We start from the raw sequence: 15503 nt of genomic DNA, 5'->3' as shown, positions 1-15503 counted from the left end.
AAAAACCAAAGTGATGAATGAAAATGGACAATAATTTGACGAAAAAAGTCGTCGAAAACCGAATTCGACAAAAACCAGGACAAACGAAAACCAAGGTTCCACTGTATAAATTTTTCTTTTCTTTTCAACAAATATGAAAAATAGAAGATCAATTCCAATACAGTTCTTCCCTCCTTTCCCAGATAATATACTCTGCTTCATAAAAATATTGCACTTTAAAAACCTACTGTACATATAATTTCAACTTACCGCAGGTCATCAATTTCAGACTGAATTTTGGCTTCTTCTTTTTCGCATTCTTCTTTTTTGGCCAAAATATTTCCACGTTCCTCTTTAATTATCTTTAACAGTTGGGATAACATTGAATCTGCTTGCTCATCCTTAAAATTCTGGATGCCAAGGAACTCTGAAATAGTATATAAATCTGCTTAAAATATTTTGCAGATGATTAAAACTTAATACTTTTCCTACATACTATGACATTTTTACTCTATCCTTCCCGACATTTTCTGTTCCTTTAGATATATGGATGAGGAAAGGTTGAGAATTGTTCTTAATATACATTCTACCAATCAACTAACACTGAAATATGCAGCAGTGGTATTGTTTGCACTTAAATAATGAGGCAAAAAGAACATTAGAAGATATTTCTTTAAAGAAATAGATAGCTGAAATGGGATCCAAGAGAAGACAATGTACTACAACTACTAGAAACCTGAAAAAGAATATGGCAAATTAAATACTGGAGAAGAGATACAAGCACAGTTTTCCATCTGGAACCACTCCAAAACTATATCCCCACCTGCTTTTAACATTTCTGTCATGATCCTATGAGTTCCAGCTGCCTTACCCCCTTCCATTCTACTTAGTGCCTCACGCACCTCCCCCACACTCACATCCGGCTCCTCATCACTCCTGAAAGATGTTATACCTCCCTGCCCAATGCATGAAATTACTGCTTCCCTCTCCAACAAAATTTAACAGTTGCTCAAAATATTCCTGCCATCTTCCCAATACCTCCAACCCCCCATCTACTAACTCCCCTATTCTGTTTTTAACCCTTTCAGGGTCCGTCCCGTAGATCTACGGCTTCACGTTGAGTGTCCAAACCATAGATCTACGCCAAAATTCTAGCGCCATCAAATTTAGCACAAAAGCGCTCATAGGCCTACATGTGAGAGAATGGGTCTGCGTGGTGGGTGTGCGCCATAAACAAAAAATCTAGGCACCTGCATAGCATTGTGGGAATGCCGGCTCAGTTACCCTTGTTCACCATGCCTCGTCGCAAGTCAGCTCTCACTCCCCGGAAAATTGGGACTCTCCTCTTCCTATCTGATAATTCTGACACTGATGGAAGTGGAAATGAAGACGAATTCTATGGCTTTGATCAGTTAGTGACCGAAAGGAATGACCAGGATATCGATAATAGTGCAGAAAACCCTGACGATCCTCAACCTTCTACCTCTGGTGTGGGCACTCGTGACGCACGGTTGGTTGTACCTCAACGCAAGATAAAACTAATATTTTCGCATGGCCAGGCCTCTGACTTCAGTAATGATGATGATAGTGACGTGGATTGTGATTTTATTTCGCTTGACGATCATTTGAGTAGTGATAGTGAGGAATCACATTCACCAGTGAAGTGTCGGTATGTGCGCCGCCGCATGCACTTGGGTAGTGTACCCTATGCTGTGCCCAGGGGACGGGGTACATCCCAGAGTACATCCCGTGCCCTACACAAGGTTTAGATAGTGATAGTGAGGATGATGTGGCTACACTTGGCATGGATAGACCACAGGCATCAGTAGATGGTGGTAGTGGTGATGGTAGTGGCACCGCCATGCGTGACTCACCAGCCCAGGCTGGGACCCACGCTGCTGACTCAGTTCAAGGACAAAGCGGAGCATCAGCCACCAGCCCACCACAACCACAACCACCCGCACAACCAGCCTATGATGTCCAGTATCCACCAGCAAACCGTATCTGGGATTGGCAGCAAAATCCCAATTTTGTTCCCAAGCCCCACCACTTTGATGACTCTCAAAGTGGAATTCTACCTACTTGTCCCCCTTGGAACCACGGCCAATGAACTGGAATTCTTTGAATTATTCTTTGACCAGCCATTGATGGAAACTATTGTCAGGGAAAGTAATAAGTATTTTGAGTACACCATGGCAAATACGATCATATCACCACAGTCAAGATTACACAGGTGGATAGAGACGACTGTTGCAGAAATTTATTTGCTTTTTGCAACAATAATGCTTATGCCTCATGTCTATAAGCATAATATAAAAGCATACTGGTCCACAGATCGGCTAATTTCTACCCCGGTCTTCAGTGAAATCATCCCAGTGAACAGGTTTATCTTACTGTTACGTATGTTGCACTTCTCTGACAAAACCAGGCCTGACAGAAGTGACAGGTTATACAAGATTAGAAATGTTTTCATGTATCTCAAACAAAAGTTCCACATATACTTTTATCCATTCAAGAATCTTGTAATTGACGAGTCTTTGATTTTGTTCAAAGGTAGACTGTCATTCAAGCAGTATATACCGAGCAAGAGGAAACGCTTTGGTATAAAACTGTTTGTACTCTGTGACTGTGACAGTGGCCTGCTGTTGGATATTGTTGTATACACGGGAAGTAAAACATTGAAAGATACCAAGATGTTATTGGGTATCTCAGGTGACGTAGTGAGAAACATGATGGCACCTTATCTTGGTAAGGGGCATACATTATATACCGATAACCTGGTACACAAGCCCATTACTCAGTGATTTTATGCGAGTGAACAAGACAGATGTGTGTGGCACAGTGTGTTCTAATCGTAAACATATGACCAGGCTCAACGCAGGTGCTCGTGGTGATGACGTGCAGGTGTTTACTGCCAATGACATCATGGCATTACGGTGGCATGACAAACGAGATGTCACATTGTTGACAACCATTCACCGTAATGAAATGCAAGACAGTGGCAAAGTTGATCGAGTGACTAATGAACGTATTCGAAAACCAGTGACAGTGATTGATTATACACAAAACATGCACTTGGTTGACAAATGTGACATGCAGATTGGTTTTGTTGATTCTGTTCGTAAGAGTTACAAGTGGTACATGAAACTTTTCTTCCATCTCATGGACATTTCAATGCTCAATGCATATATTTTTTTTTATTATCACACTGGCCGATTCCCACCAAGGCAGGGTGGCCCGAAAAAGAAAAACTTTCACCATCATTCACTCCATCACTGTCTTGCCAGAAGGGTGCTTTACACTACAGTTTTTAAACTGCAACATTAAACACCCCTCCTTCAGAGTGCAGGCACTGTACTTCCCATCTCCAGGACTCAAGTCCGGCCTGCCGGTTTCCCTGAATCCCTTCATAAATGTTACTTTGCTCACACTCCAACAGCACGTCAAGTATTAAAAACCATTTGTCTCCATTCACTCCTATCAAACACGCTCACGCATGCCTGCTGGAAGTCCAAGCCCCTCGCACACAAAACCTCCTTTACCCCCTCCCTCCAACCCTTCCTAGGCCGACCCCTACCCCGCCTTCCTTCCACTACAGACTGATACACTCTTGAAGTCATTCTGTTTCGCTCCATTCTCTCTACATGTCCGAACCACCTCAACAACCCTTCCTCAGCCCTCTGGACAACAGTTTTGGTAATCCCGCACCTCCTCCTAACTTCCAAACTACGAATTCTCTGCATTATATTCACACCACACATTGCCCTCAGACATGACATCTCCACTGCCTCCAGCCTTCTCCTCGCTGCAACATTCATCACCCACGCTTCACACCCATATAAGAGCGTTGGTAAAACTATACTCTCATACATTCCCCTCTTTGCCTCCAAGGACAAAGTTCTTTGTCTCCACAGACTCCTAAGTGCACCACTCACTCTTTTTCCCTCATCAATTCTATGATTCACCTCATCTTTCATAGACCCATCCGCTGACACGTCCACTCCCAAATATCTGAATACGTTCACCTCCTCCATACTCTCTCCCTCCACTCTGATATTCAATCTTTCATCACCTAATCTTTTTGTTATCCTCATAACCTTACTCTTTCCTGTATTCACCTTTAATTTTCTTCTTTTGCACACCCTACCAAATTCATCCACCAATCTCTGCAACTTCTTTTCAGAATCTCCAAAGAGCACAGTGTCATCAGCAAAGAGCAACTGTGACAACTCCCACTTTGTGTGATTCTTTATTTTTTAACTCCACGCCTCTTGCCAAGACCCTCCCATTTACTTCTCTTACAACCCCATCTATAAATATATTAAACAACCACGGTGACATCACACATCCTTGTCTAAGGCCTACTTTTACTGGGAAATAATTTCCCAGTACATATAATATGTACCAAATAAAGACTGGCAACAGACCACCGTATGGTGAATTTTGTTTGTCTGTTGTCAGACAACTCATAATAAAGTACCAGGTAAGAACACCTGCTATACAACAAGGTCCTCGAATTCCTCAGGATATACCCAAGTGTTTGAGGAGGGAAGGTGATCATTTCATAATACAGCTTCCTTCAACTCAGAAGAAATTTGCTCAGAAGAGATGTGTTGTCTGTGCACAAACAAAACGACGGCAACAAAGACGCAAAGACACTCGGTTTATGAGTGAGGAATGTAAGGTGCCTCTGTGTATGGTGCCTTGTTTCAAGGAGTTCCACAAGCTCCAGCAGTTTTAAAACCATGTCCAGTGATTGTAAATATGTAAATATATGATAGAACATTAGTATTATACAAGATTTGTGCATGTTTATTGTAATAAACAACAGTGGTAAACAATAATATGATAATAACTTTAGTGCGGTTATTGTGTTCAATACAGTGAGTTTATATATATATATTATATACAGTATTGGTCTCTCAGGCCCCAAATGTTAGTAGGAAAAGAAAAAAATTGGAAAATAAAAGAAAAAACTACAAAAACCGCTAAATAAAGTAATGCGCGTATGTGGAATTCGTCGATGTTGCCGCCACCACCACATTTTGGACAAACTTCTTGACACTGTATCTCGGTAAGTACTGATCAGAATTTTTTTTTTTTCTTATTGCCTTCACAAAAATATGCTCTTTAATTCTGTAAGAAATTTTTTTTTTTTTTTTTTTTTTTCAAAATTTCTTGGACACTGGAGCACCACTTCAGATTTTGGCCTTGGACCCTGAAGGGGTTAACTATCAAATCCATTTGTTCTCTAGCCTTTCGTAAGCTATTTATCTCATACCAAATTTTTTTCCTTATTCTCAGCAAAATTTGTTGACAGCACCTTACCCACTATCATTTGCTCTCCTTTTGCACTCCCTTCACCACTCTTTTACTCTCCATATACTCCACCCTTCTTATACCACTGTGCTTTGTAAAAACCTCTCTTTTATCACACCCTTACCTCATCTTCCCACCAACCACTCATCTTTCCTCCTACACCCACCCTCCTATAGCCACAAACTTCTGCCCCACATTTTAACACTGCATTTTTAAAACTATCCCACTCCTCTTCAACCCTTGCACAACCTATGCTCTCACTAGCCCACCTTTCTGCCAATAGTTTTGTTGGGATCCTCTCCAAGATACGATACTATGTGCCGCAAACTGCCCTTCTCACACTATACCATTCACTTATATATCCATACCTCACCTATGCTATCTGTGCTTGGGGTTCAACTGCAGCAACACACCTAAAGCCAATAATAACCCAACAAAACGCCGCAGTAAGAATAATCACTAAATCCCATCCCTGGCAACACCCCCCCTTCCACTCTTCATAGATCTAAACTTACTCCCTGTTCAGTACATCCACACTTACTACTGTGCAATCTACATCTACAGGACCTTAAATTCCAATATTAACCTTGACCTAAAATGCTTTCTTGATAGTTGTGACAGAACCCACAGGCACAACACCAGACACAAAATCTCTATGACATTCCCCGTGTCCGACTAAACCTTTACAAAAATTCAATGTATGTCAAAGGCCCTAAAATCTGGAACACCCTACCTGAAAATTCTAAAACTGCAGACACATTCATCACCTTCAAAACTACCATCAGAAAACATCTTATCACCCTGATACACCCTGTCAACTAATTATACGAATACCACCTGGTGGTTCACACTTACACTCACTCACCCATTTGACCATAAACAGAAATATCAATCTCAATCTCAAAATAATGAATCTTAACCCTTTCAGGGTCCAAGGCCAAAATCTGAAGTCACGCACCAGTGTCCAAGAATTTTCCAAAAAAAAAAATTGTTATTTTTTCTTATGAAATGGTAGAGAATCTTTTTGTGAAGGTAATAAAACAAAAAGTACGAAATTTGATGGAAAATTGACGAAATTATGCTCTCGCGAATTTTGATGTGTCAGCGATATTTACGAATCGGCGATTTTGCCGACTTTGACTTCCATTTTAGGCCAATTACATCATTCCAGTCGACCAAATTCTTAGCTATTTTACTAGTATTACTTCTATTCTATCGATTGAGCACAAGAAATCGCCAAGTCAACTGTTTCAACTACAAAATAAAGTGATCGGAAATTGGTAATTTGGCCAATTTAACACAAAGTTCAAAATATTCCAATTTCAAAATAGCATCCAGAATAAACAATGTAGGCATTCCTGGCACTAAACTAACATTTCCTCGGTTCATTAGTTACGTTTTGAGGCTTTACAAATAAATCCCATTTTTATTTTTTATTTACATAATGAATTTTTATTCACACCAAAAAATAGAAGATTTACTGTTATGCAATATTGTAATAATTGTATAAATATCATCACCACATTTGTGAATGTGTATTAGATCCACCAGCTGGCATGTATTAGACGTGTGAGGTCGTTTGTTTACTCTTGAACATCGACAAAAATTTAACATTTCCGCTACTTTGAGCTCAGTTTCAAGCCATTTCCGGTGCTAAAACCAATCAAAATCATCTCTATTTCTGTAATAAGTCTTCCATTCTATCAAATGAGACCAAGAAATTGCAAATACAACTATAAAAACATACAAAAAAACACTGCAAAGTTGCTGTTTTAATCGAAAATCTTGGTTTCAGTTTTTTTTCTCTCATTATACACAGTGTGCTGCAGGATTTGTTTTATGTGGTGCACACATACCACATAGATGTATTCTCTCATATCTAGGCCCAAGTGTACCACTCACAGTTTATCAGAGTGAGCTGAGCTCATGACGTAGATCTACGGTTTGGACATTGAACGCAAAGCCGTAGATCTACGGGACGGACCCTGAAAGGGTTAACTAGTCATAAGTTGGCCTGTGATACTCCAATACTGAAACTATGTATAGTGCCAAAACAAAAGCATTCACATTGCTAAACTCACAAACTATGATTTAGTCACTTAGCCATAATACCAACTAACCTCATAATTTTGTAATATTTTAAACTTAAGATTTAATTTAAGTCTGCCCGAAATGCCTAGCCATGCTAGGTGTTCTAGTGGTACACTCTGTAATTATTATTTTACTACATGTAAACCACACAATAACCAAATTCTGTAAACTCAGCATTGTAATCCTTATAGAGAATAAACTTTGAATTGAATAGTTGCTTATATCTCACCCTAACTGCCTCCTTGCTTAGTTTATAAACTTTCACCTCTCTCTTACTTGCTGTTGCCGTTTTCCTTTTGCCCCATCTACCTCTTACTTTAACTGCAGCTACAACTAAATGATCTGATACATCTGTTGCCCCTTCTACAAACATGCACATCCTGAAGTCTACCCATAAACCTTTTATCCATCAATACATAATCAAACTACTATCATTACATGCTATATCATATCTTGTAAACTTATTTATCCTCTTTTTCTTAAAATATGTGTTACTTACTACAAAACCTCTATATATATACAGTGGACCCTTGACCAACGATATTAATCCGTTCCAGAGAGCTCATCGTTAGACGAAATTATCGTTAGTTGAATTAATTTTCCCTACAAGAAATAATGGAAATCAAATTATTCCATTCAAGACACCCAAAAGAATGAAAAAAAAACATTTTTACCACATGAAATATACATTTTCCTACACACAAACAGAAGGATGCACAATACATGTATACACATGTATATTGTGTAATGAAGAATAAATGACACTTGCCTTTATTGAGGATGTGGCTATGAGTGATGGGATGGGATGGGAGGAGGGGAGATGATGGACATTATTATTTTTTGGAAGGGGAATTCCTTTCCATGAGGACTTGAGGTAGCAAGTCCTATTCTGGGGTTACTTCCCTTCTTTGTTTTTTAATGCCACTAGGACCAGCTTGAGTCACTGGACCTCTGTCGCACCAAAAATCTGTCCATAGAGCTCTGTACCACGCGCTCCTTTAAGATTTTCCTAAAATGGGCCACAACATTGTCATTGTAATAGTCACCAGCACGGCTTGCAATAACTATTTGGGTGATTTTCATCCATAAAGGTTTGGACGTTAACCCACTTTGCACAAATTTCCTTAATCTTTGAAGAAGGCAACTTCCTCAATTTCTCTCCCCACTAGCATTACATACTACACAACAGTAAGGTTAGCCTGTCTTTCATAGGCTTGTGTCCTCTTGTGTAATGTAGGTCCTGTTTGGCATTTTCTTCCAAAACAGGTCTATTTCATCACAAACACTTGTTGGAGTTTCAATCCTTCAGCCTCTATGTACTCCTTGAATTTCCGCACATATTTTTCAGCTGCTTTTTAGTCCGAACTGGCAGCCTCACCATGCCTTATCACACTATGTATGCCACTACGATTCTTAAATTTCTCAAACCAACCTTTGCTGGCCTTAAATTCACTCACATCACCACTAGTTGCGGGCATTTTTTTTTAATTAAATCGTCATGCAACTGCCTTGCCTTTTCACACATGATCGCTTGGGAGATGCTATCTCTTGATATCTGTTTATCGTTTATCCACACCAATAACAGTCTCTCAACATCTTCGAGTACTTGCGATCCATTTCGAAAACATACTTGCACCTTTCGCAACAACAGCTTCCTTGATTGCCTTTCTGTTGGCCAAGATAGTAGCGATGGTTGATTGAGGTTTGTTGTATAACCTGGCCAGCTCTGTTACACACACTCCAGTTTCATACTTTGTGATGATCTTCATTTCAATTTTAATTCTCACCCTTTTTACCACAGGGTTCGCACTAGAAGCTTACTTGGGGCCCATGGTGGCTTATTTTGCAGTTACAAGCACTAAAAACACTAGAATACAAAATGTACCGAATGTATGCGTGGATGCGACCGGACTGGCTTGTAAACACTGGCACACTAACTGAAGGCAGGGCAGCTAAGGCGCGCTCAGGCCAGATGGGACACGTGGACGCTTTCGGGACTAATCATATTGGTCGAGTTTTTCATCGTTGGTCGGGCCAAAATTTTTCACTGAAACGCTTCGTTAGTTGAATTTATCGTGACATGCCTTCGTTGGTCGGGGTCCACTGTTCATACTTCATGTAAAGGCCCCCCATTTTCATTTACCCTGGCACCCCAAACTTACCTACTACTCCCAAGACAACAGTTTTACCCACTTTAGGTGCTTTGAGGAGTTTTGAACCACTTGGTTCAAAACTCCCCAAGCACTCACTCAACATATCCCAAAATCTCTCTCTCCCTCCTCTACACTTCTCTCTTCTCCAGGTTCATGAACACTTACTTTAACCCCTTTTTTCACATCAGATACAGTGGTCCCTCGTTTTTCGTAGTTCTCGGGAATCACAGATTTCGGAAATCATAGGGATATTTTTGTATAAACATGGGCTCGCTAATCATGGGTTGGCTCGCGAATAGTAGTTCATCCGGGACGCGTACGCACGGTGTGAGCCGGGGCGGCCTCCCTACCCAGGCAGTCTGGCATTGTTTACCAGTGAGCGAAGGTCCCCCTCAAGTGCTATTAAATATTTCATAATATTCCACTCATTTTAGTGCTTGCAAGTACTAAACAAGCTACCATGGCTCCAAAGAAAGCTCCTAGTGCCAAGCCTGTGGTAAAGAAGGTGAGAAATATGACTGAATTTAAGAAAAACATCTTGCTGCAGAGGAGGAGGAAGAGAGATGGAAGAAGGTGCCTTCTTCAGAAATTAAAGAGAATTTTGCTATGTGGGGTAAGATGGAAAGCTTTATGGAGAAACATCACCCTGACAAGGTTGTTGCAAGCCATGTTGGCAACATGTACAGTGACAAAGACTTGGGCCATTTTAGGGAAGTGTTAAAGAGACGCCAGAAACAGAGCTCTCTCCACAGTTATTTTGCGAGACGACTCCAGTGACTCTCAAGGTGGTCCAAGTGGCATTAAGAAACAGAGAAGAGAAGCAACCCCAGAAAAGCAATTGGTACCTGAGGTGTTGATGGAAGGGGATTCCCCTTCCAAACTGTAAACAATCCAATCTCTCTCCTCCTCCAGTCTCCCATACACTAAGAAGAATCTCCAATAAAGGTAAGTGTTATGCTGTTAATGTTTCACTCATCATTTCCCATTGTATTGTTTATGTACATCTATATTTCATGTAAAAAAATTTTTTGTTTTAATACTTCTGGGTGTCAGGAACGGATTAATTTTTTTTTTTTTTTTTTTTTTCAACAAGTCGGCCGTCTCCCACCGAGGCAGGGTGACCCAAAAAAAAAGAAAGAAAATCCCCAAAAAGAAAATACTTTCATCATCATTCAACACTTTCACCACACTCACACATTATCACTGCTTTTGCAGAGGTGCTCAGAATACAACAGTTTAGAAGCATATACGTATAGAGATACACAACATATCCCTCCAAACTGCCAATATCCCAAACCCCTCCTTTAAAGTGCAGGCATTGTACTTCCCATTTCCAGGACTCAAGTCCGACTATATGAAAATAACTGGTTTCCCTGAATCCCTTCACTAAATATTACCCTGCTCACACTCCAACAGATCGTCAGGTCCCAAGTATCATTCGTCTCCATTCACTCCTATCTAACACGCTCATGCACGCTTGCTGGAAGTCCAAGCCCCTCACCCACAAAACCTCCTTTACCCCCTCTTTCCAACCCTTTCGAGGACGACCCCTACCCCTCTTTCCTTCCCCTATAGATTTATATGCTTTCCATGTCATTCTACTTTGATCCATTCTCTCTAAATGACCAAACCACCTCAACAACCCCTCTTCTGCCCTCTGACTAATGCTTTTATTAACTCCACACCTTCTCCTAATTCTCTTAATTGTATTTACATTATTTCTTATGGGGAAAATTTATTCGAAAATCGTAGATTTCGATAATAGTAGCAACTCCAGGAACGGATTAACTATGAAAAATGAGGGACCACTGTACTTATATTACTCCACATAATCCTTGCATTTACGTTTATATTCCCTCTTTTCCTGCCATAAGTGATCCTTCAACATTATTGCTACTCTTTCCTTATAATAATAATGAGGGGAATGTATGAGAGTACAGTTATACCAATGTTCTTGTATGGGTGTGAGGCATGGGTTGTGACTGTTGCAACAAGAAGGCTGGAGGCAATGGAGATGTCATGTCTGAAGGCAATGTGTGATGTGAATATAATGCAGAGAATCCGCAGTTTGGAGATTAGGTGGTGGTGTGGGATTACCAAAACTATTATCCAGAGGGCTGAGGAGGGGTTATTGAGATGGTTTGGGCATGTAGAGAGGATGAAACAAAGCAGAATGACTTCAAGAGTGTATAAATCTGCAGTGGAGGGAAGGCAGGGTAGGGGTCAGCCTGGGAAAGGTTGGAGGGAGGGGGTAAAGGTTTTGTGAGTGAAGGGCTTGGACATCCAGCAAGTGTGTGTGTGTGTGTTAGATAGGAGCGAATGAAGACTAATGGTTTTTAGGACTTGACATGCTGTTGGAGTGTAAGCAAGGTAACATTTATGAAGGGACTCAGGGAAACCGGCAGGCCGAACATGATTCCTGGAGATGGGAAATACAGTGCCAGTACTCTGAAGGAAGGGTGTTAATGTTGGGTTGTATAACTGTAGTGCATGCATGCCTCTGGCAAGAGTGATGGATTAAGTGAGGATGAAAGTTTTTCTTTGTCAGGTCACCCTGCCTTGGTAGGAAACAGCCGATGTATTAATAAAATAAATAAAAAAATAAAATATCTATTTCTACAAGTACATGTACAAGGTATACAAGCCTAGCTAACATCAATGACATACTACTACACAGAAAGCCACTTGTTATGCAGAGTATTTCAGGCAAATTTGGTCAATTTTGTCCCAGGATGCAACCCACACCAGTTGACTGACACCCAGGTACCCATTTTATACTGATGAGTGAACAGACAACTGGTTTAAGGAAACACGCCCAATGTTTCAACCTTCGCCGGTAATCAAACTCAGACCTTCAGTGTGGAGCAAGAGCTTTTGCCACCAGGCCATGGGCCTAACTCTACTAGAAACCCCTGACCTAATCCCATTTTTTCTCCCAATTGAAACTCTCCTACCCCCTTCAGCTTTGTTTCACTTAGAGCCAAGACATCAATCTTATTTTCATTCATAACATCCAAAATCATCTCTTTCTTATCCTCACTACATCCATGCACATTCAAACATCCCAACTTAGAGATTTTCTTCTTTCTATTTTTTAGTAAGCTATATGGGAAAAGGGATTACTAGCCCATTGCTCCCAACATTTAATTGACTTTTACAACACGCATGGTTTACAAAGGGAAGATTCTTATTTCACTTCCATGGATTTTTTTTTTCAATGAACTGGCCATATCCCACTGAGGTAGGGTGACCTAAAATGAAAAAGCAAATTTTTTCTTATTAAATTTAGTAATTTATGTAAGCGAAGGGCGTTACTAGCCCCTTGCTCCCAGCATTTTAGTCGCCTCTTACAACCCATATGGCTTACAGAGGAAGAATTCTTTTCCGCTTGTCCACAGAGATGAGAGGAAATAAAGAGCAAGAACCATTAACCCTTTGAGGGTCGGTCACGTACAAGTACATCATTGCAGCCAGGGTCAGTCACATATTATACATGTAAATTCTAGTGTCTTCAAATCTGGTGGAAGAAAGCTAGTAGGCCTACATATGAAACAATGGGTCTGTGTTGTCAGTGTGCACAGTATAAAAAAATTCTGAAGCACGCAGTGCATAATGAGAAAAAATCTCTGACCGTGATTTTGGTTTAAAATGGCGATTTTCCAGTGTATTTTCGTATGGTATTTATGGTTGTATTCTCGTTTTCTGGGACTCATTTGATAGAGTGGAAGATGTATTACAGAAATAGAGATGATTTTGAGTGGTTTCATAATAACAAGTACCTTGAAATTGAGCTCAAAGCAGTGAAAATGTTTGATTTTTAATGTTCAAGAGTAAACAAATCACGCCACGTGTCCAATACACGTCAACTGGCGAGAAATATTCTTTCACAAGTGCGCTGATATTATTTATACTGCTTTTACAATGATGCAGTAGTATACGTAACAGTAAATCTTACATTTTTTTGTGATAATAAAAATTCAAAATGGAAAACAAAAATATGTAAGACGGACCTGTAGACATGACTAATGAACAGATAAATTATTATTTTAGTACCAGGAATATCTATCTTGTTTATTCTGGACCCTATTTTGAAATTGGCATCTTTTGAAATTTGTGTGAAATTGGCCAAATTACCAATTTCTGACCCCTCTATTGGGTAGCTGAAATAGGTAAATGGGCAGTTTCTTGTACTCGATCAATAAAACAAATGGAATTCTAGCGAAATAGCCGATTTTAGTCAAATGGAACATTGGAATTGGCCGAAAATAGGGCTCAAAGTGGGTGAAATCGCCGATGCGAGAGCACAATTCTGTAAATTTTCCATCAAATTTTGTACTTTTAGTGTCATTATGATCGGAAAAAGATTCTCTATCATTCCATGAGAAAAAATAATTTTCTTTTTTTTTTCGAATATTTTTCTTGACCCCGAGAATGAGTCTGGGAGAGGGCCTCTCGACCCTCAAAGGGTTAAGAAAAGAGAAGAAAACTCAGATGGGTTTGTAAATATAATATAATGACGTGTAGTATGACCTAAGTGTAAGTAAGTGTTTATGAGTGTAAGTAAGTGTTTATGATGTGACAGAAAAGACACCAGCACTTCTAACTTCATGTAAAACAAATAGTTTTCTGTCTTACACTCATTTGGCAGGACAGTAGTACCCAGGGTGGTTGCTATCTACCACAAATCACCCGACAGGGATATTGCTATGTGCTTTGAAGACTTAAAATCTAATGTTCAAGAAGGAAGAGAGACAGGAGACCTCAAACAGCATCCATGACAAACTTAAAGTGTGGTGATAAAAATAAGAAAACAAAGACTAGTGGAATTCAGAGAAAACATGGAATTGCTTACAAGTATGACAAAAGTTAAATCTCATTAGAATCAAAAGCTTAGACATGAGTGCAAGACATAAGAGTCCACCCTTAAAATCATACAGCAATTACAGCCACATTTATTTTTTTTTTTTTTTTTAACAAGTCGGCCATTTCCCACCAAGGCAGGGTGACCCAAAAAGAAAGAAAGAACCCCGAAAAGAAAATACTTTCATCATCATTCAACACTTTCACCTCACCCACACATAATCACTGTTTTTGCAGAGGTGCTCAGAACACAACAGTTTAGAAGCATATACATATAAAGATGCACAACATATCCTTCCAAACTCCTAATATCCCAAAACCCCTCCTTTAGAGAGCAGGCATTGTACTTCCCATTTCCAGGACTCAAGTCCGGCTACATAAAAATAACCGGTTTCCCTGAATCCCTTCAGTAAATATTACCCCGCTCACACTCCAACAGATCGTCAGGTCCCAAATACCATTCATCTCCATTCACTCCTATCGAACACACTCATGCACGCATATCAGTAAACATAAAAGTAAAATGGAATAGCATAAGTGAAGCAGAATAAAAATGAGTGATAAAATGGCCAAATTCAGGGTGCACATGAACCTGAATACCCATAGTCATGAAAAGGGAGAGTATTTTGTTTTCCATCACTATTAGTGTATATAGGGATAGATATAAATATACAAAATTAAACATAATACCAGTGATTGTAAATTCTTCAACTATGTTTGTCATCAGTTTATTTCTTCTGTCAATGTGATTTTTCTGTCTGTTATGAGCAGATTCCAACTCTCCTTGTCTCCTCACAGCCCTTGCAACCTCATCCTGGGTTTTCTCCACCTCTCTCTCCAAGTCATACACTTGCGACTCCAACTGAAAGATTATTAAAATAAAGTATTAAAATTAAAGCAAAAAACCCTATGCAATATCTATTTACTAAAAAATTAATGCTAACCATGGAAACATTAGGCATCTGTAGAGGAAGAGTAAAGCAAAATCAGGATAAAAATAATAACAAGCTTCCCATATCAAAATAGAATGATCCCTGCCAAGTGTATATTCAAGTTCTACCAAACGTTTGTCTTTTCCAGACACATTGTAAAGTCTTACCA

The 15503-nt window shown here is 39.7% G+C and overlaps 1 protein-coding gene across 2 annotated transcripts in view; it reads right to left on the bottom strand.

Moving 5' to 3' along the window:
• The window catches only part of rad50 (DNA repair protein rad50), a 208353-nt gene that overhangs the window by 108048 nt on the left and 84802 nt on the right, over positions 1-15503 (bottom strand). For both annotated transcript variants that reach the window (XM_070094544.1, XM_070094545.1), the window contains 2 exons: positions 15093-15264; positions 250-406 (listed from right to left, as the gene is read on the bottom strand). In XM_070094544.1, the coding sequence (XP_069950645.1) occupies positions 250-406; positions 15093-15264 (329 nt within the window). The remainder of the gene's footprint in view (positions 1-249; positions 407-15092; positions 15265-15503) is intronic.

This window comes from Cherax quadricarinatus, chromosome 46 (assembly GCF_038502225.1).
Source record: "Cherax quadricarinatus isolate ZL_2023a chromosome 46, ASM3850222v1, whole genome shotgun sequence".
NCBI classification, from domain to species: Eukaryota; Metazoa; Arthropoda; class Malacostraca; order Decapoda; family Parastacidae; genus Cherax; species Cherax quadricarinatus.
This window is presented reverse-complemented; position numbering and strand designations above follow the sequence as displayed.